The 25,852-nt window shown below is 41.2% G+C and overlaps 1 protein-coding gene across 2 annotated transcripts; it reads right to left on the bottom strand.

The window, feature by feature from the left end:
* Positions 1 to 184: 184 nt before the first annotated feature.
* LOC310934058 (rho-related GTP-binding protein RhoQ) lies at positions 185 to 22,501 on the bottom strand. Of its 2 annotated transcripts, none has more exons than XM_083897683.1 (5): positions 21,920 to 22,501; positions 21,508 to 21,566; positions 9,120 to 9,284; positions 5,267 to 5,362; positions 185 to 277 (listed from the first exon to the last, which is right to left on the bottom strand). In XM_083897683.1, the coding sequence occupies exons 1-5, from the start codon at positions 22,059 to 22,061 to the stop codon at positions 200 to 202; spliced, it is 540 nt and encodes a 179-aa protein (XP_083753809.1). In that variant the 5' UTR covers positions 22,062 to 22,501; the 3' UTR covers positions 185 to 199. The 2 variants fall into 2 exon arrangements, with proteins under 2 accessions (XP_083753809.1, XP_083753808.1); XM_083897682.1 differs by lacking the exon at positions 185 to 277 and adding an exon at positions 1,985 to 2,616.
* Positions 22,502 to 25,852: the final 3,351 nt, after the last annotated feature.

A 25,852-nucleotide genomic window follows, 5' to 3' on the forward strand; every position in this document is an offset into this window, starting at 1 on the left:
CCAAATTTAAAAGGTTGGAAATAAAAGGGTTTCTGGGCGCAAATAAAAACCTAGACAGTATAAATCAAGATATGTATTCTTTCTAAACTTCTGCTGACCTGCTGTCTGAACCATTATGAACACACATTTCCACTGCAGATTTACAGCACACACACAAGTTAAACCCTCTACGCCGACTTATTATGCACAGTTAACACATTTATTGAGAAGAGAGGAGCAATAACAGGAGAATGCATTGGTGGCTGTGGCACTTCGGTCCTGGATCCTGAGGCTGGACCTTCACAAAACATAAGCAAGCAAAAATAGTTTTATAAGAGAGAAGGCTGTTCACCCTGCAAATTCACTGTTCTGCTCCAAAAGACTGGTATGCACTGCAGGCTGGGACAGAGAAGAAGAGGAGGAAGAGGAGGAGGAGCACCGTTTACATTAAAGCTTTTTTTCAATCGTCATGTCTGATTTTGAACAGAAGAGTATCAAGAAGCAAGAGTTGGCACCTTTAATCAATGTCACCTTTTTGAGTTCTTTAAAAAAAAAAAACAAGAGGAGCAGAGATGTGTGGCGTACAAGAAAAATGTTCCATCCTCAGCTCGAGTCTAGCATATTTCATCTCAACTTCTGTGACTTAATAACACAAATATTGGATGACTTGTGTGTTCAGTGCATGGGCGCAGGTCAAACTAATGTTACTTCCATTATACAAGTTACATAAATGCTATGTCTTTATAGCTTAATGCAGAATGGGCTGCACCATCTACCTTTAAGAAAACACAGTTTAGAGTGAGCTTTTTATTTATTTATTTCTTCTCACTGAAGAGTTTTTGTCATTTAGCCTAAGTTATTGGCATCGTAATACTATTTTATGGTATTCAGATTTCAAACTATTCATAAAGTGTCAGATCATATTCCATATTTTTTCACTTTTGGCACCACTTTGTGTGTAGATGTCCACTAAAGACTCACAGCATCACCACAGTAAAAATTGTATCTACAGACACAAGAGGTGCAAGTGACAGGAAGCCCTTCTTGCAATTTTTGAAATCGGTGTATTTCTCTGTATTTTTGTTTGTTTGAAAAGTTCACATTTGGCAGGTATGATGAGGCGTTGTAACAGGATTTGGGAGATGAGACGTTTAAAAAAATGTGCCGTTACGTAGACCAGTGTGCATATTCTGTGCTTTCAATCTGTCCTTTTTAAAGGAGACGGAGCGGTTGGTAAAAGAAAAGCAGAGGAATGGGCTTTGCTGTGCTTGGGAAGATTGAGCGGCGTAACTGTGCTTAATGTTGTGCTTAAATGTAGTCTCGGGGTCACTTCAGCAAGCTTTCGGATGAAAAATATGTGCATTTTGATTCTTTGGGATGTTGGATATGAATCCGTTTCACTTCTAAAAACGACATCTCTCTTCTTCGCGCTTTGGAAAAAAAAAAAACTTGATGAAAACGTGATAAAAGGAGAACACATTCTTTCCAAACAAAAGGTTAAAATAGGTGAGGCTATTTGTAGACAAAATAAAATTTTGCACAGTCTGGATGAACTGTTTTAGAGATACAGAAGCATAAACTCTGGATAATATACATTGTAAAAATGGATAATAAACCTCTTCTCTGGTGAGGCTTCTCAACCCCGCACCTATTTTTACAGTATGTTTTGGCATGCCACACTATAAAATCATTGTTTTTTTTTTTCTCTTTTTCATAAGGCAAACAACACAAGACTTTCAAACTTTGAAAATAATACAGTTCTAGGTCCAAAAATTCTGAATTTTCACTATCGATTTGTGTTACCACCTACATACACTATGCCAAGCATTGCATGTTTCATCTGCAGGTTCTCACAGTCGTTTGTGGGCCAACAAGGCTTTTGTAGCGAGACATAAATCAAAGAGGAAACTGGGTCCAGAGAAACAGTACGTCCTGATGGGCTCCGTCACAGTGTCACATTAAACAAGCAACTCATTATTAATCAGCTGCTGTTTTTTTTTGTTCCCCCCCCCCCCCCTTAATTTGGACACATATCAATACTCTATCTTTCAAAACCATAGAAATCATATGAACTCCATAAATGTAGCATTTCTATTAAAAATGAATAGCCATTGATAGTTTTTTTTTTTGTATGACAGCATACAACAATTGTGTACAGGAAAATGATTAAAAATGGCTATAAAAGAAGGTACTCTTAGGCAAAAAGTCTTTAAGAAGAAGAAGAGACTGACTTGGGTTTTGTGCTCCTTTGGTAGTAAACTGCATCCTCAACCCCAGTGATGGACAGCAGGAGAGAAAGATATGGCCTTTCAAGAGCATTGCAGCTAAAAGTAGCTCTTGTTTTTTTGTTTTTTTTTGCCAATTTCAGTCCCATTTTTTTTCAGTCTCAAACTCAGCCGTCTGCATTTCACTTCTGTTGCCTTCGGTCTCGGTTTGGTTCATGGTTGGCTGCTGACCGATCTCTGGATTTATGCATCACGTGATCAGGCAGCAGTTAATGCAGCGAGGTCCCAATCTCCTCTTCAGGGTTCCCTTCTTCCTCTTGGGAGTCAAGATGGCAATGATGGCCTCGTCGAACACCGTCTTCAGGCCCTTCTGGGTCAGCGCGGAACATTCAACGTAACAACACGCGCCGATCTGACGACAAACAAGGGACACGACATCAACGGCGAATACAACAGATAGAAAATGTTAATAATTAATGTTAATCATTTCAATATATGCCAATCTACACTACCTTTCAAAAGTTTGGGGTCAATTTTTTTAGTTTTTCATTAAATGTCACACTTTTATTCATCAAAAGAGTTGCAAAATGAATAGAAAATATAGTCAAGACATTGCCAAGATCTGTTTTCAGCTGTGCTAACATCATTGCACAAGGGTTTTCAAGGGTTTTCGAATCATCCAATAGCCTTCTAACGCAATTAGCAAACACAATGTACCATTAGAACACTGGAGAGATGGTTGCTGGAAACGGGCCTCTATACACCTATGTACATATTCCATTAAACACAGACGTTTGCAGCTAGAAAAGTCATTTACCACATTAACAATATATAGAGTGTATTTCTGATTCATTAAAAAAAAAAGAAAAAGAAAAAAAAAAGACATTTCTAAGTGACCCCAAACTTTTGAACAGTAGTGTACAGCTCTCTAATTAGCATTCCTGCAGTGCTTTTGGCATTGCACTAAATTATAGTGCGTAACATTTAAATATAAACAAATGTCCATTGTCAAATTAGTTCACATAATGCTGATTAATAATATAAAAAAAGTATGAAGCACATAACAACAAAGAACTCACAAGTCACTTCACATGAATTCAGAAAAACTGTACAGCTAGTGCCTTGGCTGTGTGCATGTGTGAGTGTGTGTGTGCTGAAGTGTGAGCAGTGTGTGTGTGTGTGCTGTGGTCGCTAACCGGAGGATTTGCAGAACGGGTCACGCCGGGGGGGCCCCACTTCTATGCTCCAGCTCCCAATGTGGAACAATAATGGCTGATGTCGGGCGTTTGCTGTTGGCTTTTTACAGCCGCTTTGTGTGTCTGTCCGACACAATGCATGGGACTGTAGCGTGCTCTCACATTAGGTGCAGCGGGCCTGAAACTGGTTTTCAACTGGCTTCAACCACTCACGGAAACGTCTAATCGAATCCTCACGCAGCCAGACTGGCTTGTTGGTTGTGCACTGATGCATTAGTAGTTATTGGCTCCATGTTTGTTCCATTGTTATATTACAATAAGTCAATTAAAGTAACGTTCATCAACTTCTTTTTTATTTAAGACCTTTTTTAAAGGCCTATAATTCAGTTTTATTTAAGCCCCTGCAGAAACCCCGTTATCAGCTCCACGGAACGCTCTCTGTGTTTAGCTCTCGTGTTGCCCGGCAACGTTGCTGCACAACACACAGGAAGTGATTGATTTTGAGTCAAGACTGACAACATTGTGGTAGTAAAGTGATACCAGGTTGGAGTAGGACAAGAACAAAGGAGCGTCGACAAAAAGTTTCAGAAATGTCCTGCTCAAAAGCAGTTTGAACAGATAAATGCTTCTGAACAGAGGTAGAAGAATAACTTAAAGACCAAATTGTCACAGGCTTTAAAGGCGCCATATGCAAGAATGTGGCCAAAAACAGTTACAGCATTCAAATTCAAAATACAGAGGTCTTCTAGGTTTCGTTTTCTGACGTAACTGGCAACCCGTGTTTGCTTGGCAACTGAGACTCTACTGACTGCAATGATTGATAGACGGCTGTAGGTGGCGACACATTTAAACAATTTCCCCACAGGGATTAATAAAGTATTCTGATTCTGATTCAGAAAACATGATTTCAAAACATAAACATGATTTGCAGTCTGCAAAATATTTTTTTTTTAATGCAAATATTTTGGCTGTACTGTTGTTGTTGGTGAGTTCAGTTTGTTATATGAACATTATTCCTGAGTCTCTGTGACATATTAGGAGGATTTTATGGCCAGTTTCTTTAGATTTATTACATAATGCACCTTTAAGAGCCACATTAAGTAGCAAACATGCTAAGCAGTTGCACACACTCAGACAGTGAGTGTGCTTCTGTAACCTGCTGTGTTTGTATATGGTTAGCATTAGCTTATTTGCTTTGGCTGCGGTTGATATTATGGAGTAACATTAGCTGCTAATGACGAGTGAGCAGAGCTAATATTGGAATGGCATTGCTTCAACTTAGGAAGCTGTTTGTTGTATGCTGTAATCGTACCTCGTCGAGTAAAATCAATGTAAGAAATTTATAGATGTTCTTACATGGAAATCCCTCATTTAAAACCTATTCTTTGTTGCCAAAGCAGCACGGATATCTGATTTCAAATGAATTCAGACTGTAAGGCTTGACATATTCTTGGTTTCTGTCTGACAGGAACCATTAATCATAGGCCACATTTTGGTGTTAGCAACCTCCCGTCTTTGGGCTCTGCTGGACATCCACGCCGACCCTGAACGCGCCTTCATTTCCAGGCAAAGAATGTGCAGGCGTCCGATTCGGAGAATTTCACTGTAGAAAGTTACATTCATACAGAGACAACTCACAGGGAGCAAAGTGGACGTGACACCTCGATTCTGCAGCAGAGGCTTCTCCTCTCTTTCACCAAGACCAACACTGCTGCAGTCACACACACACACACACACACACACACACACACACACACACACACACACACACACACACACACACACACACACACACACACACACACACACACACACACACACACACACACACACACACACACACACACACACACACACACACTATACCTCCTTTGCCAGTTTCTGTCCTTGCTCTGTAGCGATTGGCTTCTCTTTCATGTCATTCAGTTTGGCGATGGTCTTGGGGTCATCACGAAGGTCAATCTGAAAGACAAACAAAATATTAACATTTTAATTCAGAATTATTACAATCTGCAATCATTGATGCAACATACAATCAATTAGGACTTTTTTTATTACCAATTGTATTATTTCCTGATGCTTCAGTTTGGTCAGAAAACAGTAATATTCAGGAAGGAGAGGAAAGAAACTGATTATATTCAAATAATTTACAAAGGTCTTTCTCATCAGTCGATATTGATAATTGCCACAATAAATGGCAGACAAATAAAGATTGATTCTTTTACTCCTGATTAGCGTTTGATAAAAACAAGCGATTTGTCGATTTGAACCTTTTTATGACAGAAAAAAAAGAGAAACATTTAAAAGAATCAAAGGATTATGTAAACATTATATCGATATTAGGGCTGCAACTCCGTAAAGATATATTAATTCATAATATCGATTGCTTTGTTATATCCCAAGATACATTGTTATTGAATAACTATTTTAATAGTAAGATGAAATCAGACTGGAATTTATAATATATTACCAAAAATAATTGTCAATTAATAATAGTAGTCAATGAATAACTGGTTTATTGGTGTAGGTTTATTTCATGTGTCTGATTTGTTGACATAGAATCAGCTATTACAGCGTTTCTCTGAGTTTATGATGATAAAAATAGCCCCGAGTTGAGTCATAGGACCGTGTAACTGACAGTGTCGTCTCATTTTGAAACAAAGCCACGTCCATCCACACACTTCCTCCAGTTCTTGTGCAAAACATTTCACCACACGAGGTTTCCGCACCGTTTTATTCACGGCGACGCTGCGTGAATGTGTGTCCACCTGCACAGGGAGCAGCCTTAATTAACCCTTATCTTAATTGCTGTGATTTGTTTGTGTTTGTTAGTGATGACGGGAGCAAATAAAAGAGTGGTAAACATCAAGCTCAGGCAAGATAAATCACCAACAAGACACCCACTACACCCTCATCACCACGGAGCCATGACTGCACAGGCTTTTGGTTTCTCGGAAACACAGACCACAAAGCTCTCGATCTTTAAGAAGGCATATGCTGTTGCTTTTAAGGCTCAAGAAACAGTTTAACACTTCAGATTAAAGTAATCTCTTATCAAATTAATTCAGTGATATGTCCATTAAAGATCACGAGCACCTTTGCATTAGTAAATGCTGGTTTAACATTTAATTGGCATATAAACTGGGTAACACTAATAGTAATAATAACACATATCAAGTTAAAATAAAAAACAAGTAAAAGTGGGAGAGAGAGAGTTTATGGGGGATTTTTTTGAGGATTTGTATGCACTATCTCTATAAAAAAACAGAGACAAATGTTAATTTGTGTGCTTACATTAATCAAAATGTTTCCATCACTCTTTAAATTTACAGACACCTGTATTCTGCTCAATGTTATTGTCTTTTATTATTATATTTTTTTAGTTTGCATTTGTACGTAAGGTGACCTTGAGTGTCAAGAAAGGCGCCAACAAATAGTCACAAAACGGCTAGCTACGCTAATGCTAATCGTAGCCTCGCTAGCTTACCTTTGGAAACAGGTTCGCCAAGTTAGCCGCAAAACAGTAGCATGCTAATGCTAAATAAACAACATATTCTGCGTTGAATCGTGTGAAAATGTCGAATGCGAAAGTGCAACGAGATAAATCGGTGAAAATTTAAATTACGCCAAAAAACACGAAAATCAAGGATGCACACCATCGGGCCATGCTCAACCCATATCCAAAATCTTAGGCCGATCTGACTGACCGTCAGCAAGATATGCCCGTCACAGACACACACACACACAGACACAACTGTGTCTATTACTGTTAGACACAGTTACTGTATTACTGTTATTCTGATTCAATGTTACCGACCGTTGCATTTAGGTCACCATCTAATGACATCACCCGCTTTATTACAAATGCATCCCACACTGCTGCTTTCTGACATCATCTCTTTTGTTGTTGTGCATTTAAAGGGTGTGTTAACAATGTAGAGTATTTTTCAAGAACAAAATTATAAAACTACAATATAGATTGCTATAATCTGTCTAAAGCACAGTGAAGAGATATAAAACAAAAGTATAATAGGCAACTGTTAACTCACGCATAAAACATAACAACTTGGTGAGGTAATCATGAGTCAGCTTTTATTATCAGCTTGTTCCACTGCCTCCAAAGATGCCAAAAACACTAAAGCAAGATTATATCACTTACCAGCTGCTACTACTAATACTAATACTGTTGTTAAAACTGCCAATGTTTGTCCCTGAAGTAAAATGGTAAAAAAAAAAAGACTTACAAGTCAACCTTCCTTGAGAAATTGCAAGGCTTTTATTTTTAAAACTGCTCATGAGGATGAAGGCGTGTAACTGAGATACTTCAAATCATATCATATCAATATGAATTCCATCATAGGTCTTACTGGATGTGTCAATACCCCCGACTTCTTCCATATACGACTTCCCATTCCACATTGGTTGGGGTAATGGCATACAATGTCCATTTAAGTAAAAGAACGCTACAATAAAATAATAATAAAACAGAAGAAATCATATAGTAAATAAATTGTGCTTTTCCTTCCCACATCACAGCAATTGCTTGTAATGTTGTATATAATTAACTGCACGAAACATTGCTAGATTCTGCTTTCCTTTCAGTTTTGCTTTTGCTGGCTGTATCAACAGGGTTCCCACACCTTGGCTGACATCAAATTCAAGGACTTTTCAATGACCTTTGCAGGACCAATTCCCTCAAATTCAAGGACAGAATATGCTTTACACACAGTTTAAGATGGGAGGGCAACTTGTAAGCTTGTCCTTGGGATCTTGGACAGGTTGGAATTTTCTTTGGTGAGCCAGAGATCACGGAATTTGCATTTCCCAGGCATCACTTCATTTGCTCTTCCTTACTTTACGTTACTTACTCATTGTTCAGAGAGACAGTGTGTTGTGTCCACAACACCGCTAGTAATTCCAAATCTACGGAAAAGGGCCTTTCACAAACTTTGAAGGATTTTAAGGACCCATGGAAAGCCTGTATAAATCATGATGTGCCAACTGGGAGTTTATTGACAGGAGAACAAGATTTTGCTACTTTTTTATTTTTTTATCAATGCTAATGTCCCTCAGGGTTTAAAAACAGAGTCATGTGACAAAACCTTCATGGATTGAATGAATTTCATTACATTTAACAAACTGCAGGAAAATTCATTTTTACACTTTCATGATGGCTGAAAGTGCAGGAAACAATGACAATAGCAGTCAAACTTAGGGTGCTTTCACACCTACAGCATTTGGTGCGCACCAAACGTGTTTGGTCCCTTAGTTCGGTTCGTTTGCGTAGGTGTGAATGTAATCTCGGTACTTTGGTGCGCACCAATTGAACCGAATCCGAGACCTGCCTGAAGGGGTGGTCTCAGTCCGCTTTATCCACCCTACTTTGGTACGGTTCCTCTGGTGTGAAAGCAAGCAAACCAAATGGGATGAAACGGTCTAGTTTAATGCATTATGGGTATGACATACAGGATAACCCCCGGATCTCAGGGTAGTCCGGTTCCGGTGCTGATGGTCTGCGCGGTCTATTTTTGTTTGTTTAGAACGATGCATATGTGAAAGCAAACTGTACCTGTAAAAAACTGTATATCTTATTTTATGATCTAGATTTAAACTTTAGGAAAAATCAATATGTGAGAAACAAACGCCGGTACAGATTATTCAGACATTTTAACATGACATCACACGATTCTGTGGTGTTAACTGTGTATCAAGGACTAACCTGGGTGCCAATGAGCAGGTACGGAACACTGGGTGCATATTCCTGCAACTCAGGCACCCATTCCTCTCGCACATTCTGGAAACTGGCAGGATTAACCACAGAGAAGCAGATGAGGAAGACATCGGTCATTGGGTAGGACAGCGGCCTCAGGCGGTCGTAGTCCTCCTGCAAGAGAATGGGACACTAATGGTTAACAATGGGTTCATGAGAAGATGTGAGGTCAGTATAGAGAGGCACGGTGCACGTTAACTCATTTCCTTTATCTAACATATGAGAAATTATTATTCATGAATTATTAAAGCTTATTAAAGAAAATGAGTTCCAAATGCAGACAGACTTTTACTCCTCGCAGGAGCCAGCAGGGCTAACGTTACACTGCACTCACAGTAGAGCGCTCCTCTGCTGTTTCATTCAAATGATGCAGACCATTATGGTTATTGTTGAGTAAAGAAAACGCACTAGGAGATGGAGCTATGAAGAGAAAGAATGAGGATAAGTCTGTCACATGAGAGCGCCGACATCCTCACAAAAAGAGTCAGGAGCTTATTTTAGAACTGAAGAGTGTAACATTTAACTTTTCATTCAAATCATTGTCAAATGAGGTCACACAGTGCTGATTAAGCCCATCAGCTCTCAGCGTAGCAGTGTTTTGTCCGTGCTACACACAGGAAGTGATGTTGTAAGACAAGAGAGACAGATATAGGTCTGTGCGATATGGACAAAATCAACATCTCCTGATATATTTTGACTGAAAATACCTGATACATAATCTTAGACAACCTGGTGACTGTTTATGAGTGTGAGTGTTTGTATGAGAGGAGAGAGAAAGAAAAAGTTGAAAGTTGAAAGTTGGGTTAGGGTTAGCAAGTTCCACTAATCATTAATTGTTAATATTGTTGTGGCAGTGGCGACAAATAAAGATTGGGAGCTGTTGGAGTATGACTGAAAACGCAAAGACGTTTACACAAAAAGTCTCGGAAGTGAATTCTCTTGCTAAAAAACCTGCTCATTCAGCAGCGCTAGCAGTTAATACACACAAACTGTCCCTCAGTCAGATCTGATAGTATTGCTTGGTTTCTGTTCACTTCTGGTGCTTTTAAACTACAGTTCTAGTACAACTCGGCTACAGGTTTTTGGTATCAGACATGTAGTTTTCCATTACTATAGTACCTCATCATACACTCTTAGAAATACAAGGGCTGAGGTTCTACCTGGAACCATTTGCTTCTGAAAAACCCTTTCCGGAAGAAAGGCTGAGTAAATCAAAGTTCCACAAGGACAAGCCGAAGAACCTTATATGGTTCTACTGAGCACTTATTTCTAAGATTGTAGCACGACTGCATCAAACTGCCGTGACAATGCTTTATATGCTATACACACAAACTAGAGACTTGTAAAGCAGCTGTTTTCGATGTGCTGAATCATTAGAACCAGTTAATGAAGAAGATTATTTCAGTACTTCCTGCATGACCGGAGCACAGGCTGCATCTGCCGGTTTTCGTGCTATTACTAAATACACCAGGCTCCTCTGTTAAATATTGAGATTTTATCTTTTTCTTTCCTTTCTAAATGTTGGAGATTAACACATGTTTTCCGGATTTGTAAGTCTTTTTAACTGACTAAAGTTCTACATTGTTCAGTTTGAGTCCTGTGTCGGACATCGCACTAATGACTCTTCCAGTGACGACACTTTCTGACCAATCAGAGGCGTGCAGTCTGTCAACATCACAATTTAGGGCGCTTTCACACCTATAGTTCGATTGGTTTGGTCCGCACCAGTCGTGGGTACGGTTTGCTTTCACATATGCATCGTTCTAAACGAACCAAAATATACTGCAAAGACAATCGGAACTGGACTAACCCCCGATTTCCACCGGGCGCATCACGGCCAAGGAACGTAAGCGTCGCGGTCACCGGAACTGATCGCTGCCACTCTATCAATGTGAGCATTTCCACCGGGCACACCGCTGCTTCTTGTGTGAATACGGCCGGTGGGGATTGAAGCTGGGCACAAAACCAGAGAACGGCGCAAAACTGCGCCACTGAGGTTCCGAGGCGCTGATGCGCCCGGTGGAAATCCGGGGTTATCCCGTATCTCATATCCATAATGCATTGAACTAGACGGTTTTGTCCCATTTGGTTTGGTTGCTTTCTCACCAGAGGAACCGTACCGAAGTAGGGCGGATAGACCACCCCTTCAGGCAGGTCTCGGACCGGTTGATTTGGTGCACACCAAAGGACCGAGATTAAATTCACACCTACGCAAAAGAACCGAACCACAGCATTTGGTGAGCACCCTTAGTATCGGCTCAGCTCATTTGGAAAGCACCAGCAAAAAGAACAGTACAGCCGAGTTGTGCTTGAACTGTACAGTGGAAAATCTCTGTAAGACTGAACAGAGGCACAATAATGACGTCAACAATAACAGAAGTCATCTCAGGTTACGCACTGCAGCTTTAACATCTGCAGTCCTTTAAGGCAAGCTAAGCACAAGGCATCACCACAAGTCTCTAAAAAAAAAAAAACCCTGACACAGTGCCATCTCTGATATTTGTGTGGATAATTCACAAACCAAGGCTGCCCTTTGTGCACCCGATCAAATGACGCCTTGTCCCCCAACCAAAGATAAACCCTTTTTAAAGAGTCTCGGACTCGCACGCATATAAATATTCATCATGTCTTCTTCTTCAGATGACACACGGTTTTCTGCCGCTAGCTTGAAGACACAGAAAATCTATGACTTAATCTCAATCGCCAGCGATTAGACATGACTCAGACTCACTCTGGTGTGTCGTGGAAAAACGATCGTCCACGTCGCTGTAATCGGAGCAAATTAGACACACAACATCCCACTGTGCCAGAGATTGTTGCAAGAGGACAGAGAGTCTTTGACTGCCAAACACACACACACACACACACACACACACACACACACACACAAACACCAGTACCGACCCGAGAGACTAGGCCTCCTCACACAAATGGATTAAACCGAAATGATTATGAAAATGTCAGAAGATTCTCCAAACAACAGCGACTAGAGTGTGTCACTTTTTGTTGCACGTTAAATTCATTTAAGGCGTACCGACTTTATATGACATTTAAGTAGATTATATAAACTCTTCACCCCAGGGTCGTATTGCAGATGACTCGACTCCATCTGGGTCAAGTGGATACAGTTTAAAAATGTATGAGCTGCTCATACTCTTACTTCCAAATGAGTGCGTGATTTTACAACTCCACTGGTAGTGATTCTTCAAGGCCTTGTGGTGCCAGAGCGTTGCGGTTTGTCACATAATGGGATGTCAACCGACAGCTTACCTGACACTCTCGGCTCTTTGCGATGTGATAAAGCTCTGATGACAACAAACCGTCTGCTGCCTCGCGCAAGCTGAGACAAATGATTTGCATGAAGCCACATTTCACACGTGTGGGTTTTGAAGCACAACCACAGCGTTAGAGACAGACCGTAGGGAATGTACGATCCATTGTTTTGTAGTATCTCACTCATTCAAAGCATCTCAGCCTCTTTGAAAACCTCTTCTAGTCTCTTGTGACTAGGGCTGCAGCTAACGATTACTTGCATAATCGATTAATCGTTTGGTTCATAAAATGTAGAAAAATGTTGATCAGTGTTCTACAAACCTGGGAAATAGATCTCAAATGTCTTGTTTTTATCCACATGACATTAGTTTGAATGATTTCTTTGTTATGTGGAGCAAATAAACCAGTAAATAACTCACTCACATTTAAGAAGCTGAAAAATCACACAAACTTTGCTTAATTAGGAAAAAAAAACCTCAAACCGATTATCAAAATAATTTAGATTAATTAAGTCATCGATTAATTAAGTAATTGTTTCAGCTCTACTTGCGACCGCCTCAAACTTAAAGAAAGAAACGACAGAATATTAAGTTGCATTTACTTCTAACGAAAAGACTTTTAAAGGGATGTCCTCATTTACAATTTAGAGTTTATTGCAGCCCTATTGTTTTTAAATAATTTCTCGTTCTCTTTTCTGTGAGTATACACTACTGTTCAAAGGTTTGGGGTCACATAGAAATGTCCTTATTTTTGAAGGAAAATCACTTTTTATATAAAACATTAAATTAATCAGAAATACACTCTATACATTGTTTGTTAATGTGGTAAACGACTATTCTAGCTGCAAACGTATGGTTTTTAATGGACTATGTACATAGGTGTATAGAGGCCCATTTCCAGCAACCATCTCTCCAGTGTTCTAATGGTACACTGTGTTTGCTAATGGCGTTAGAAGGCTATTGGATGATTAGAAAACCCTTGAAAACCCTTGTGCAATTATGTTAGCACAGCTGAAAACAGCTTTGACGAAAGCAAAGTTTGAAAGGAAAAATTATTATTTTGAATAAAAATCATTATTTCTAATCTTGTCGATGTCTTGACTATTTTCTATTCATTTTGCAACTCTTTAAAGCTCCCATGTAGTGGACCTATCGTAATTATATGTGAGTTATGGAGGTCTACTTAGATACATTAACTGTCAGTTTCGGACTGTGTTGTGATTGGCCAATACTTAAACACATATACTGGTTATGTTTTCCCATTAGTAATTAATATACATTTTTCATTTTACAAACAAAGAATCTCAATATGCAGGTATATTACAGTGTTAAAATATACATAATACGGTTATGTGCAGCGTTTTACAGTTACAGAGCATCTGCCATTACGTTAGAAAATTATATTCACGCGAAACGCATCATTAGGTTAATGAAGCCTTAGTGAGGATGTTAGCACATGTTTCGTGCTACATCACAGAGAAGAGGCTGCAGATTCTCATCTCGTGGTGGTAACTACATTAGTGGCAAGATAAGACACATCAAGGTCTGTTTGATTCAGCTCAGCGGGGGTGATCGATCACACGGCTTCACAGAAATGAATCAGGGCAGGTTTGGGAAACACTGAAAATGTTCTGGAACTATATTTAACGCAGTATATCTGATATATTCTAATATCAGCATTTGAATGTATACATACAAATGTAAAGCTACAGAAAAAGATAAATTCATCACAGTGATATAGCAATGCAGTTTTTTCAATGTCAGATACAATTGTACTTTTATGCAACTCATTACAGTCACATGAGATCACGTCCACTCTGTATTTATGACTTCTGCTTGCACTGGCGAATCCTCCAGCTCCCCAATGAACCACAGACATAAAAGAACTTCGTGTAAACCACTCAGCAGTTTACAGTAAACAGGCGTGGAGCTTCTGAGACCCACCTCGGCCTCTCGCACACTTTCCTCAGTACACTCCTGACACATTACCAGAGACACTTTGCCCTGCAGCCATTCAGTGTGTGGATGCACCGAGGCGCATATGGCTTCACTGCTCAGTCTTATGTTTGAAATGTTAAGACGCTTTTTGTGTACATCACTGACACGTTGCATAACAGTGTCTCCAAGGCAGTGAGGACTGCAGAGTAAATATTATGATCCAGGAAGAAAGGAATGACAGAGACAAGGTGGCTCAGTGTGTCTCTTTTGAAATCCTAACACTAAACTCTGTCCATACATTTCCATCAGGAAAAGACTTCATTTGGTCGCGCCCTCAAGCTCCTTTGTGTGACCATCTCTGTTGACTCCGTGACATACGAGTGCGATGGTATCAGTGAGTCATTCTCGTCTCCGTCGCCCCCTCCTTCTCCCGCTCTCTCCATCCCTCCTCTATCTCCTCCTCGGGGCTCCATAAACTGTCTAAGTCAACACAGCCAGAGACGGCGGTTCTAACATGGCGGCTGGATGGGAACGCAGGACCCAGAAATAGACTCTTCTATTTGCAAAGTTTTGTGTCTGATCTGAAATCTGTCATTTTTTTTCAAAACTGGATGAGAAGAGGAAAAACATTTTTTTGTTCATGCTTGTTACTATTTTACTGGCTAAGGTATATGCAGAATCCTGAAGTTAATTTCAATAAGTTTTTAAGACGGAGACCCCTGTGCCTTCATAGTTCTCCATCGTGGTGCCAGATACACACTGCAATTCCCCCCCCACCCCCTTCTGGCTACAGTGAACAATGGCGTCCAAGAGAGAACGACTGTTGTTGTTGCCTTGGCTCTGTACCAACCACACCTCAAAACCTGTACAGCTAAAGGTAGTGCCACATACACCAAGCATACCTTAGAACATTAGAAGCTTGGGATGCACCATATGATATTATCCACAGATATTGGTTTAAAATGTACTAATCGGATAGAGTTGGGAAGACTAGTCGACTTCAAAAATTCAATATTTTGCGTCAACGCTTTTTTTCTGTTGAAGCCCCGTTCCAAACAACCTACTAGATGAACTCTCACTCCAGTCCAGTGGTGGTGGTAAATATGCACTAGAATGCTAGTCACCACTCGCGGAGACGCGTGAGTTTAAAACAGAAGAAGAAGAATTCAACAATGGCAGCGGCAAGCTGCAGCGGGAGTATCGAGGAATAAACAGCAAAAAACACGTTTACGGTCTTCAAAAGCGTGGGAATTGTCTTACCCATAACTCTTCGAACAATGTTTTGCAAAGTTTGCAGACTATGCAAATTTACTTTGGTGTACCACAGCAGTACAACAGCAATGCACTAGCATTTGAAATGAAAAAAACCATGGATCGCTGTTTCATGATGACAGCAAAACTCTGTATGCGGTGTTGATTTTCCCCGCCCTGAAATGTTCGTTTATCAAGCAGTCGCAGTAGTAAACCAAAGATAAGTCATACAGACAGACACGCAGGCGCGCATACACATACACACACACGGACACTCTAATCATAAAATTAGTCGTTAGATTAGTCGACTAATCGAAAAAAAAAATCACAAGATTTATCGTTTGAAAAATAATAGTTTGGGACAGCTCTACTATTGGATATCGGCAACAACACACCAGGATCCGCCGATATGACTTCTATGCTGCCGCCCTCTACAACTATCATTTGTTTTACCTTTATTTATTTTTGCTCAATGAATCATCTGCTGCGACATGAGTATGCAAAATATTATGCAAATGCATAATATGCAAAATGACCTCTGCAGTTGGGCACACACACACACACGTATATATATATATGTATATGCATGTATACAGTCCAATATTGTGCATCCCTATTTTAAACATCCTCTAACACTGGTTGATTGCAACATAAGGAGAAGGAGAAGTGTAAATTCAGAATTTAAAAGTGTGAGCTGAGGGATATTAAACGTTTCTCTGATTCTGAGCACCTGAGTAATGACAAAATTACAGCAAGGGGAAACTCATTTCCAATCACCACACTCCAAACCTCGACCCTAAACCCACCTGTCACCCTCTCATCCCCACTGCACTGTCGATGGATCACTCTGGGTTGCTGAGTCACAGAAAGACTCATCAGACTGTACCAAACACCGCAGAGCGAGGGGGTAATGGATGAGGTGAAGTGGTAAAGGTGATTGCAGGGCGCGTAGTCGAGTGTCAGAGCATTTTATGGCCTGAGCCAGTCCAAAAAAAACCAAAGTGGACAGGACTGCATGTCACGGAACTCACAGGGTCGCAACTCCAGAGTTCCTCTACCTAAATTGTTACCATGGTACCACAGCACTTAGCATCCACTTCCAGTTTCCTCCTCAGGCAACAGCAATGTGAGATTTTCTTGAGAGCAGCATGGGCAGGAGAATGAATAAGTAAAGACATTTCCCTCTGCTCCCTTATTACATTCGGCAAAACAGACTTTGCAGACATTCCATATGGAATAATTCAATATACAGCGCCTGGCGGAGCAACGTGGCAGTGTGTGCAGACAATAGCGGACGCAGACAAAGCAAAGAGGCACTCAGCTAAACGCTGTATCCTGACTACGTGGACTGACATGCAACACTATTGTGACGGCGCCCAGAGTCGCGTCCAACGAGGGCAGGGTGGCAGCAGCACGTATCTGTAACGTTGCTGATATGCTTATGGAGCAGCAAAGCATTGTGGGAGCTCCAGCCATGCAAGGAATATAAATGTTACAGGGAGCGTGACGCTAAATTGAACATGTGTAGGACGGGCCAGACGTGAAGATAAAGGTGAGAGAGAGAAGGAAAGAGAAAGTAAAACTGAAGAAAGACTGAATTAATCGCATTTCTGAGCAGTCCTAACCCCTTCCTCCTTCCATAACCTCCCCCATCTTTCTCTCTTCCTCTTTCGGTCTTCCTCTCACTCACTCTCTCTCCCCCTCTCTCATTGGGGCGCCAGGTCTTTGATCAGATGCTGAAGCTATAAACATTACCAGCTGGCCTTGTGCTCCACATAAGAGGTCAGGCGAGTTGGGGGCGAAAGGGTGGGGGCATTTTCAAGAGCAGTAATTCTACCCTCGGCGGTCCAGCAGCAGCAGCAGCAGCAGCAGCAGCAGCCATGGCAGACATCTGGGAGAACTTCTCCATTTCAGAGACGCTCTGAATCAGCTAAAAACAAACCGTCCTCTGACAAACAAAAACCCCATCGCACACGACAGAGTAGACAATACGCTTGTGTTCCTCTTTTTTACAACCGAGTGGCAGCACTTCAACCATCTGCATTCTAGAAGGGGGGGGACGGAGACTAACACAGCCACAGGTAGCTGTTTAAAGGCCACATTATACTTCTCCGACTGCGTAATGCATTATCCGACTGCGTAACCACGGAGACCCCTGGAGCCTTCATAGATCACCGTCGTGGTGCCGAATACGCACTGCAATTTCCCACCCGATCAGTAGGGGTCGCTACGCAAGGTTGTTGTGCTTTTGGCTACAGTGAGCAATGGCGTCCGAGAGAGAAAGACTGTTGTTGTTGCAGTGGAATAAAATTTAAACAGTGGCCGGACCACAGTTTTAAGATCATTTGAGGCGAGAAATTAGCCATTTAGAGTCTAAACATGTGGTGCGTGTATTAATATATGACGTATTTATAGTTTGGCAGCGACGTCGTCGGCGGTGATCAGCTCTAACTCTGTGGATGCTCGGTGCGCACAGAGCAGCATTAGCTCGGCCTGTTCTGAGGACCAATCGCAGCTCTTGCTGTCTCCGTTGTCCCTTGACGGAGTGACGGACACTTAAAAAATATTTCGTGCAGCCGAAGACAACGCAGAGACTCTGCGACAGCCTCTCCGACGACATTGAGGGGTCTCCATAACCTACGAAGAGCACTTTACGCAGGAGTATAAATTGGGTTTAATGTGCTGTCAGGGTTCATGAATGAGCAGCAGAGAGAAAACCACTCAATATTCCCCAGGTGACCTTTCAGTGCAGGGCACCGTTTTTGTCTTTTCTCAGGAGCAGCTTGCATTACAGATTGTGACTCGTTCTGACTTCACACAGTTAAATCTGGTCAAAGGGAAAGAGTTATCCATTCAACATAGTCAGAAACGAAGGGTTAAGGAGCCGAGGATAGGTGCACCACGGTTGATAGGCCTTGTGTCCTTATGGTTAAAAATTGTGTTGAATCCATATCTTTGCAATTGGAGTTGTGCAATGTTTACATCTAGCTTGGAGTCGTCATTGAAAGCTCTTTTGTTTGTGTCTTGGTCATGAATTTACTGCTGGCAAATGTCAACCAGATAAACAGAATCAAATGTGATTGATCTGTGTCCTTGTGCATCCGTGTGTGTGTGTGCACTAGGAAAGTAACGGTTACCGGTGTCAAGGTAAACCGCAATAAAATTTCAGATGGTGAAGGTTAGGTTACCCTTTTAGTTTTAATTACCATGGTAACCGCTGTAGATAACCACGGTGTGGAAAACTCGCAATATAAGCACCCTGCCACTGCAGTATCGTGCTGTTCATTTGTTATGTAGTTAAAGGGGACATTATACGCAACTTTTTAATCATTTTAATACTTATATTTGGGACTCTGGGGGCCCTATGAGTAGGCAAAGTGTGGGAAAAAAACCCTCATGTTTTTGTGGTCCGCCTCAGTATTTGTACAGGAGATAGAACACGCAATGTTGACTTCCGCACTCATTGTCCGCGAAGTGTTCTATTCTTGGCTCCACAGTGCAGCACAGAGTTCTACACAAACTTCCAGCCTCAGAGGATTTATCTATCCAGTGGATACATGTTATATATGACGGCAATGTGCCAACTGAAGTCGGTAAATGATCGCTTTTCCAAATGCTAACTGCTGTTAGCTGCCAGCGCCTCAGTGGCGCTGACGTAGTTTCCTGTGTCTCATTTGCATTTAAAGAGACAGGCACTCAAAACAGAGCGTTCTGAACAGGGCTGTTTTGGCAGGGTGATTGAACTGCTGTGGTGCCTCATGTCACAGACATATGTTCATTAGGATACCAGGAAACTAGGTTAACTTGGAAAAATAGAGTATAAGATGAGTCCTTTAAGACATGTCGGAGGGAGGATCCCCCTTCTAAGAGGTCAAAATCTGACAAAATCCTCAACTGAGGGTAACGCAAGGTAAATTAACCTTAAGCTTGAGTGTGTCAGGTTTTCTCTGTCCAACTTATTGTCGTAAACTTCCGCTTAATATCGAATCTATTTAAGATTATAAACATTGCAGTTTTGATGTCCTTTAAAAATGTATTTCATGTTTATATTGCCCAGCATTTCACTCACTGTAATGCCCATTTTGCAGTGTTTTGATAAGGTTTTGGATTATGATTCATTTTAATAATAAATCTATTTAAATGTAAATAATTATATTTATTAGTAGATCAGTGTTTTTCCATATACCGATAACCGTGGTATATTTGTCACTAATGGTGACCCTGGTATGAAATTCTCATACCGTTACATCCCTAGTGCGCACAAAACTTCCAGTGACCAAAGACGCCACACAGTGCCTTTAATCTCTCTGGAGAAAAATCAAAATCATATAGACTGTACATCGTATATCGCACAATACTCAGTATTTTGCAATATCATGACAATATTGTATTGTGGTGTTTGAATAGTGTTGTGGGATACTTGAAAAGTTATTCCTAGGTTTAGGGCCAGATCAGAGCAGCTCTAGCACATCTGTGGAGAGTTGCTTCACATTTTCACATGTGCGTGCACGATGCCCGCGGTTCCGTTCATACTTGACGAAGGTCTGCATTAATGTAGCATTCAATGTGTGCATACTCTCACATTCCATCCAATCGTGACAATTTCTCCAGAGAACTCCAGCCAGCAAGTTTCCTATACTTCACAAAAAGGTATTCCAGTTCAAGACCTACAAGAATCAGAACAGGTGTCTTAAGGTTAACACAATTAGCTAGGAATCAAATTGCAGCGAAGGACTTGCGATGATTGCCTGATATACTAATACTATTTAACATATATTTTAGGAAAACCGTTTCACAGACAGAATGCATTACGCAAGATTGCTGGAAAAACATTGTATTTCTTTGTCGAGTTTCATCTGCAGGGTCATAAAATACTGAGAATTTGGAATCGCTGCCTTCCATCCTGAGCTCCTCTCCTCAGACGAGCACAAACAGACTTACTTGTTTTATATGCGACAGATGACCAGAGGCTCACTCTCACTCCGAAAACTCTCTGACATGTGTTTTATCACATTTTGTGTCCAGGGGTCATAGCGCATTTTGTTTTCCACAAGTCGACAAGAGGTTTTGTTCCCGCGGAAAGGAATTATTATATTTTTTCACTTCTGTTCCAGCGCAGTGAGTTGCCTTTGAAAAGTAACAGTCCTCACGGGATAGACTGCTTTAGTAACGCTTAGGGTGAAGGTGAAGCTCAGAGACGGCTTTGTCTCGCCATACATATGTTTTCATGCACTCTTTGGATGATGTGTTCCCTCTGCTGTTATAAATATTAATTAAATCCGAAAACACACAAAAAAAATGGAAGGAAACAGACATTGATTAATTAACACATTCTTAATTAAATCTGCACTGGCGCTTAGCAGTGAATCATTACCATCTGAATCAGTAACATTAGACTGTATCTTTAAGTGTAACACTGTGTGAGTGTGAGAGAGGCAGTTTTAACTATTGCCCAATGAATGGCACATTGTAAAGAAAAAGCCCAGGCATTAGGAAGCCCTGTTAACAAACCTGTGACATCACTCCTGAACATAGGAGCCCTGTTCTCCACATAATACATCTATTGAAACCCCTTCACTGCCATAACTGTCCATGGCACACCAGACTCTGCTGGCAATAAAACCCACGAGCAAAAAAAAAAAACCCTATCACCTGTTGCAGCTTAGTGTCTGGCGTTAATGTGAAAGTCTGTGGGCGTGAAAGGAAGCAATGCCGGGTAGTTACTGGTCCACGGAGCTCGTTGTGAGACGGAGACAGAGATAGAACGGGGGACAGGAGGTGTGAGACAGTATGTGTGTGTCTGTGTGTGTATGGTGTGTGTCCTTGACATGCTTGGCACCTGGCCAGAGAGTGAAAAAAACAACAACACACTGTACCTGACCAGCTGTGTCATACAGTCCCAACAGGTACTGCTTTCCACCGACGTTGACACTCACTGCAAGAAAATGACAAATGAGCAGTTGAGAGGAGGAAGGACAGAGAATGAGGGTGGGGTGGAAGCAAGTAGAGGGAGGGTGGACCAGGGTCCCCCCCTGTCTCTCTCTCTCTTTTTTTCTCCCTCTCTCTCTGCTATGAAGCAGGCAAACAAGTGGTTTTGATTATAGCAACAGATGCAAGCCAATGCAGTTGGAGGAAGAGGAGCTGAGGAAATGGGGGAATTCACTCATGCATTTTCCCTTTGTGTCGTTAATTCTGAGAAATCATTGCAGAACACAGAGCAGTATAGTAACAGTTTCAACACTAGTATTTGTCACTCTCCAAATTAGGAAAGAGGAAGTGTAATCATACCTGCATAATGATCAAAGACTGTGGGCACATACTCCTCGGGGAAGGCGTCATTGGCATAGCTCATTAAAAGACACGTTTTGCCCACTGCACCGTCTCCGACCACGACGCATTTTAACATTATGGTACCGGTTCCGTTCGCCATGATCCCGACCTGACCGTCCTCATCATCCCTACCAGTCCCCTACGCCTTGTGGTCCTGACCCCCTCCTCCTCCTCCTCCTGCTGTTGCTGCTGTTGCTGCTGCTGCTGCTGCTGGGCGGTGATCCCCGTGCGGCGGGCATCAGCAGCGTCGGAGGCGGACTGCGCGGCGCTCGGAGACGAGCTGGAACTGCATCCTTTTCCCCCTCCTCCTCCACACCACCAGCGGCTACGTTACTCCCAAATTTGGCCCTGAAGGAGTTTCCCGTTTCACAGCTGATTAAACTAACAGCAAACCTTCCGTCATGTGACGACGGTCTTCACGCGCTTTCCCCGGGACCAAGAAACGGCCGGGAAGTTCCGCCGCACTGTTACCGGTCTCTGGTGCCCGCTCCCCGGCGGTGTGTCCCCACGCCTGTACTCCTCCGACTGCCCGGTGTACAGCGCTGCTGCTGCCGCTACTGCTGTGTGCTGCTGCTGCTGCTGGTGAACAAGGTGGGTGCACTGGGAGAGGGCGGAGCTTGGGTTTGAAACTAAGGGACTCTGTATAAAGTACACTCCGCCTGGCGGAAGTATGGAGGACGAGACCTGGGATATCAATAAATAAATAAATAAATAAATAAATAAATAAATAAATAAATAAATAAATAAATAAATAAATAAATAAATAAATAAATAAATAAATACAGAAATAAATACAGGAAAAAATAAATGAATACAGAAATAAATACAGGAAAAAAATAAATAAATGTAAAGCATTAATTTATTTTATTAATTTTATTTATGTGAGGGATAAGGTGGAGTAGGTTGGTCTTGGCCGTCTCAACATGAGAGGTCACACAGTACGTTTACATGTACAGTTTAAACGACCTAGGGTCATAGTCCGACTAAGACAGGCAACTGGGTCAAAGACCGGGGAGGACATTTTTGTGCATGCACAGAAGTCCAATTCCAGTCCGACTAAGTGTATACATGCAGGAGTAATAGCGCTATGAATCGTATTATCCAAGTATGTCAGTCCGACTAAGACTAGCTCAATTTAATCAGACTAACATGTTTACATAACATTAAGAAAACAGAATTATTGTCTTAGACTGACTAAAACTGGACTGATTCTTATAGATTGGACCTTTAATGTTGTGGTTGTCCTGACCCTTGAAGTTGCAACTCACAATATAATTGTGAGAATCGTAAAAGTGATATGTAAAAATCTGCTTTGACCTCTTAAAATATCTCTCAAACACAATGAAATTCACTTTACTTTAACTTTAATAAATCACTAAAGTTGGGTGATGCAAGCAATTCCTGGGCCTTTACATTGAGCCAACTGCAAGTCTCACTCAGTCCCAAAGTAAAGACAAAAGTAATACGATCCTGATTTTGGCTAGACGTGCATCTGTCCAACCATACAGTCTTTCAGCATAACATATGAGAATATACCCCACCTGTTTGTTTAGATACCACAATGTTGTAACTTAAGTCAGATTCCAAGTTCTAAATTTAGGGAACTCTGTTTGCTTTTCACATGACTTTGTACTTGAGGACATTAACAGATGATCAACTCTTCCTGTGCTGCTGTGTATCTCAGTGTGTGTGTGTGTGTGTGTGTGTGTGTGTGTGTGTGTGTGTGTGTGTGTGTGTGTGCGCGCGCGTGTGTGTGTGTGTGTGTGTGTGTGTGTGTGTGTGTGTGTGTGTGTGTGTGTGTGTGTGTGTGTGTGTGTGTGTGTGTGTGTGTGTGTGTGTGTGTTTATGGGACACATGAGATATGAGAATGGGGAGCTGCAGATGGAGAAGCCACAGGAGAAGGTATGGAAGGAGGGTGGGGTATAGAAGTATGACCTCTGTAGAGCAGTTAGCCAGGTGTGGGCTGTCTTCTTGAATTAGGCCACTTATAACCATCTTAATAAAGCACGTCTTCCTGCAAACAGGATGGGAATGAGTCAGCAGATGCCAGATCATTTTTCTTTCTGACTTTGCCCTGCCCTCAAGGCCAAATGTTCTTATCGTGTAAGTTGGAAATGCCAAAGCCATCGGTTGATCCCAAAGTCACTTATTATTATTGTTGTTGTTATCATACAGAAACAATATTTATATTACCAGTCACAATGCAGTGTCTTCATGCAAATCAAGTTCATTTATTGGAAAATAAGTTTGGTCAATTGTGTTTTCATGTAATTGTATTATCCTTAAACCTCAGGCAAATTGAAATTCCATGGAAAGGACATGTTATTAGCCACTGGATTTATGGCATTCATTACATTGTATTTAATTTTAAAAATGTAGAAACTTAGAAAAATGCAGGACTATGTTTATAAATGCATAGTCATAAAAGTGTTTGTGTTCCTGTACAAAGATAAACTCAAATAAAAGCCAAAGACATCAAGTCTTAATATGTGTAAACGTTGTTATTTGTGTTTAACCGTTGAAACTAAACTCTGTGCCCCTCTACATTGTCGATCTCCTCCTGGTTGATGGTCCCTAGATGTCTCTTATGTGTCCAATCAGCTCTTGGGGGCGGGGTTGAGGATTCTCCTGCTGTCATCACATTTGACAGCTGCTGCAGCGGCTCACATGACCAAACAACAATTACCTCATACATGTAGTACTCCTGCTGAAGGTGTTGCACTGGAGACATGACTCTCTGCTCTGGGCTGGGCAGAGGGAGGGAGGGAGGGAGGGAGGGGGATGACTAACCTCAGCCCGCTGAGATTATCTCTGATGGATGCACCTTACACCCATGCTAAGACTCCTGACATCAGCCACTGTCATGTTACACCATGAAATATTGTTTTAAATGTCAACATGGGACTGAGCAAGCTGTAGTTTAGAATAGTATATTCTAGCAACCACCAGACACTTTATAAGATACACCTGTTCAACTGCATGTTAAAGGTACATTATGTAATACATATAAAAAAACTGGCCATAAAATCCTCCTAATATGTCACAGAGACTCAGGAATAATGTTCATATAACAAACTGAACTCACCAACAACAACAGTACAGCTAAAATATTTGCATTAAAAAAAATCTTTTGCAGACCGCAAATCATCTTTATGTTTTGAAATCATGTTTTGGCATGTGGCGCCACCTACCGCCGTCTACCAATCATTGCAGTCAGTAGAGTCTCAGCTGCCGAGCAACCACGGGTTGCCAGTTACGTCAGAAAACGAAACCTAAAAGACCTTGGTATCTTGAATTTGAATGTAGTAACCGTTTTTGGCCACATTCTTACATATGGCACCTTTAATGTCAATATCTAAGCAGCCAATCACAATGGATTTAGGTATATGACAATGTTGAAGCTGCTGATGTAATGGGATTTTCACATATAACTATCACAAGGATTTATAGAGAGTGATCAGAAGAAGAAAAATATATCCAGTGAGCTGCAGTTCTCTGGGCAAAAAATGTCTTGTCAGAGCTCAGCAAATGGCCAGACTGGTTTGAAATTATAGAATCACTCAAGGGATTCAGTATCCTCAGGTACAGTATGTAGAAGTGTCTCACTCAACACATAATGCCTCGAATCAGATGGGCCACAGCAGCAAAGACCAAGTGGCACTTGGAGTTTAATGAAAACACAACTTTTGTATTTTACGTACTACATAGTAACACTTTCTGTGATGCATAAATGTGTTCACCTGTGAGCCTCAGCAGCTTTAATGTCAGACAGTGAACATTAGTCTAATAATTCCATAAGCATATGAGATTCTCGTGGGATTTAGATAAGATGAAAGTCACTCCTTACAGCAGGAAAAACAGTTAAGACAAACAACACAAGACAAAATTTCG

Source organism: Microchirus variegatus, assembly GCF_963457635.1.
Source record: "Microchirus variegatus genome assembly, chromosome: 11".
In the NCBI taxonomy this organism is placed as follows: Eukaryota; Metazoa; Chordata; class Actinopteri; order Pleuronectiformes; family Soleidae; genus Microchirus; species Microchirus variegatus.

What these genes read in the sequence shown, in the direction of transcription:
- LOC310934058 (XM_083897682.1), bottom strand. Translation starts at nt 22,061, where the DNA reads ATGGCGAACGGAACCGGTACCATAATGTTAAAATGCGTCGTGGTCGGA. An exon ending in TGTATGACACAGCTGGTCAG is followed by an intron (nt 9,285 to 21,507) that starts GTACAGTGTGTT and finishes ATTCTCTTGCAG; the next exon opens with GAGGACTACGACCGCCTGAG. An exon ending in GACAGAAACTGGCAAAGGAG is followed by an intron (nt 2,617 to 5,266) that starts GTATAGTGTGTG and finishes GTTTGTCGTCAG; the next exon opens with ATCGGCGCGTGTTGTTACGT.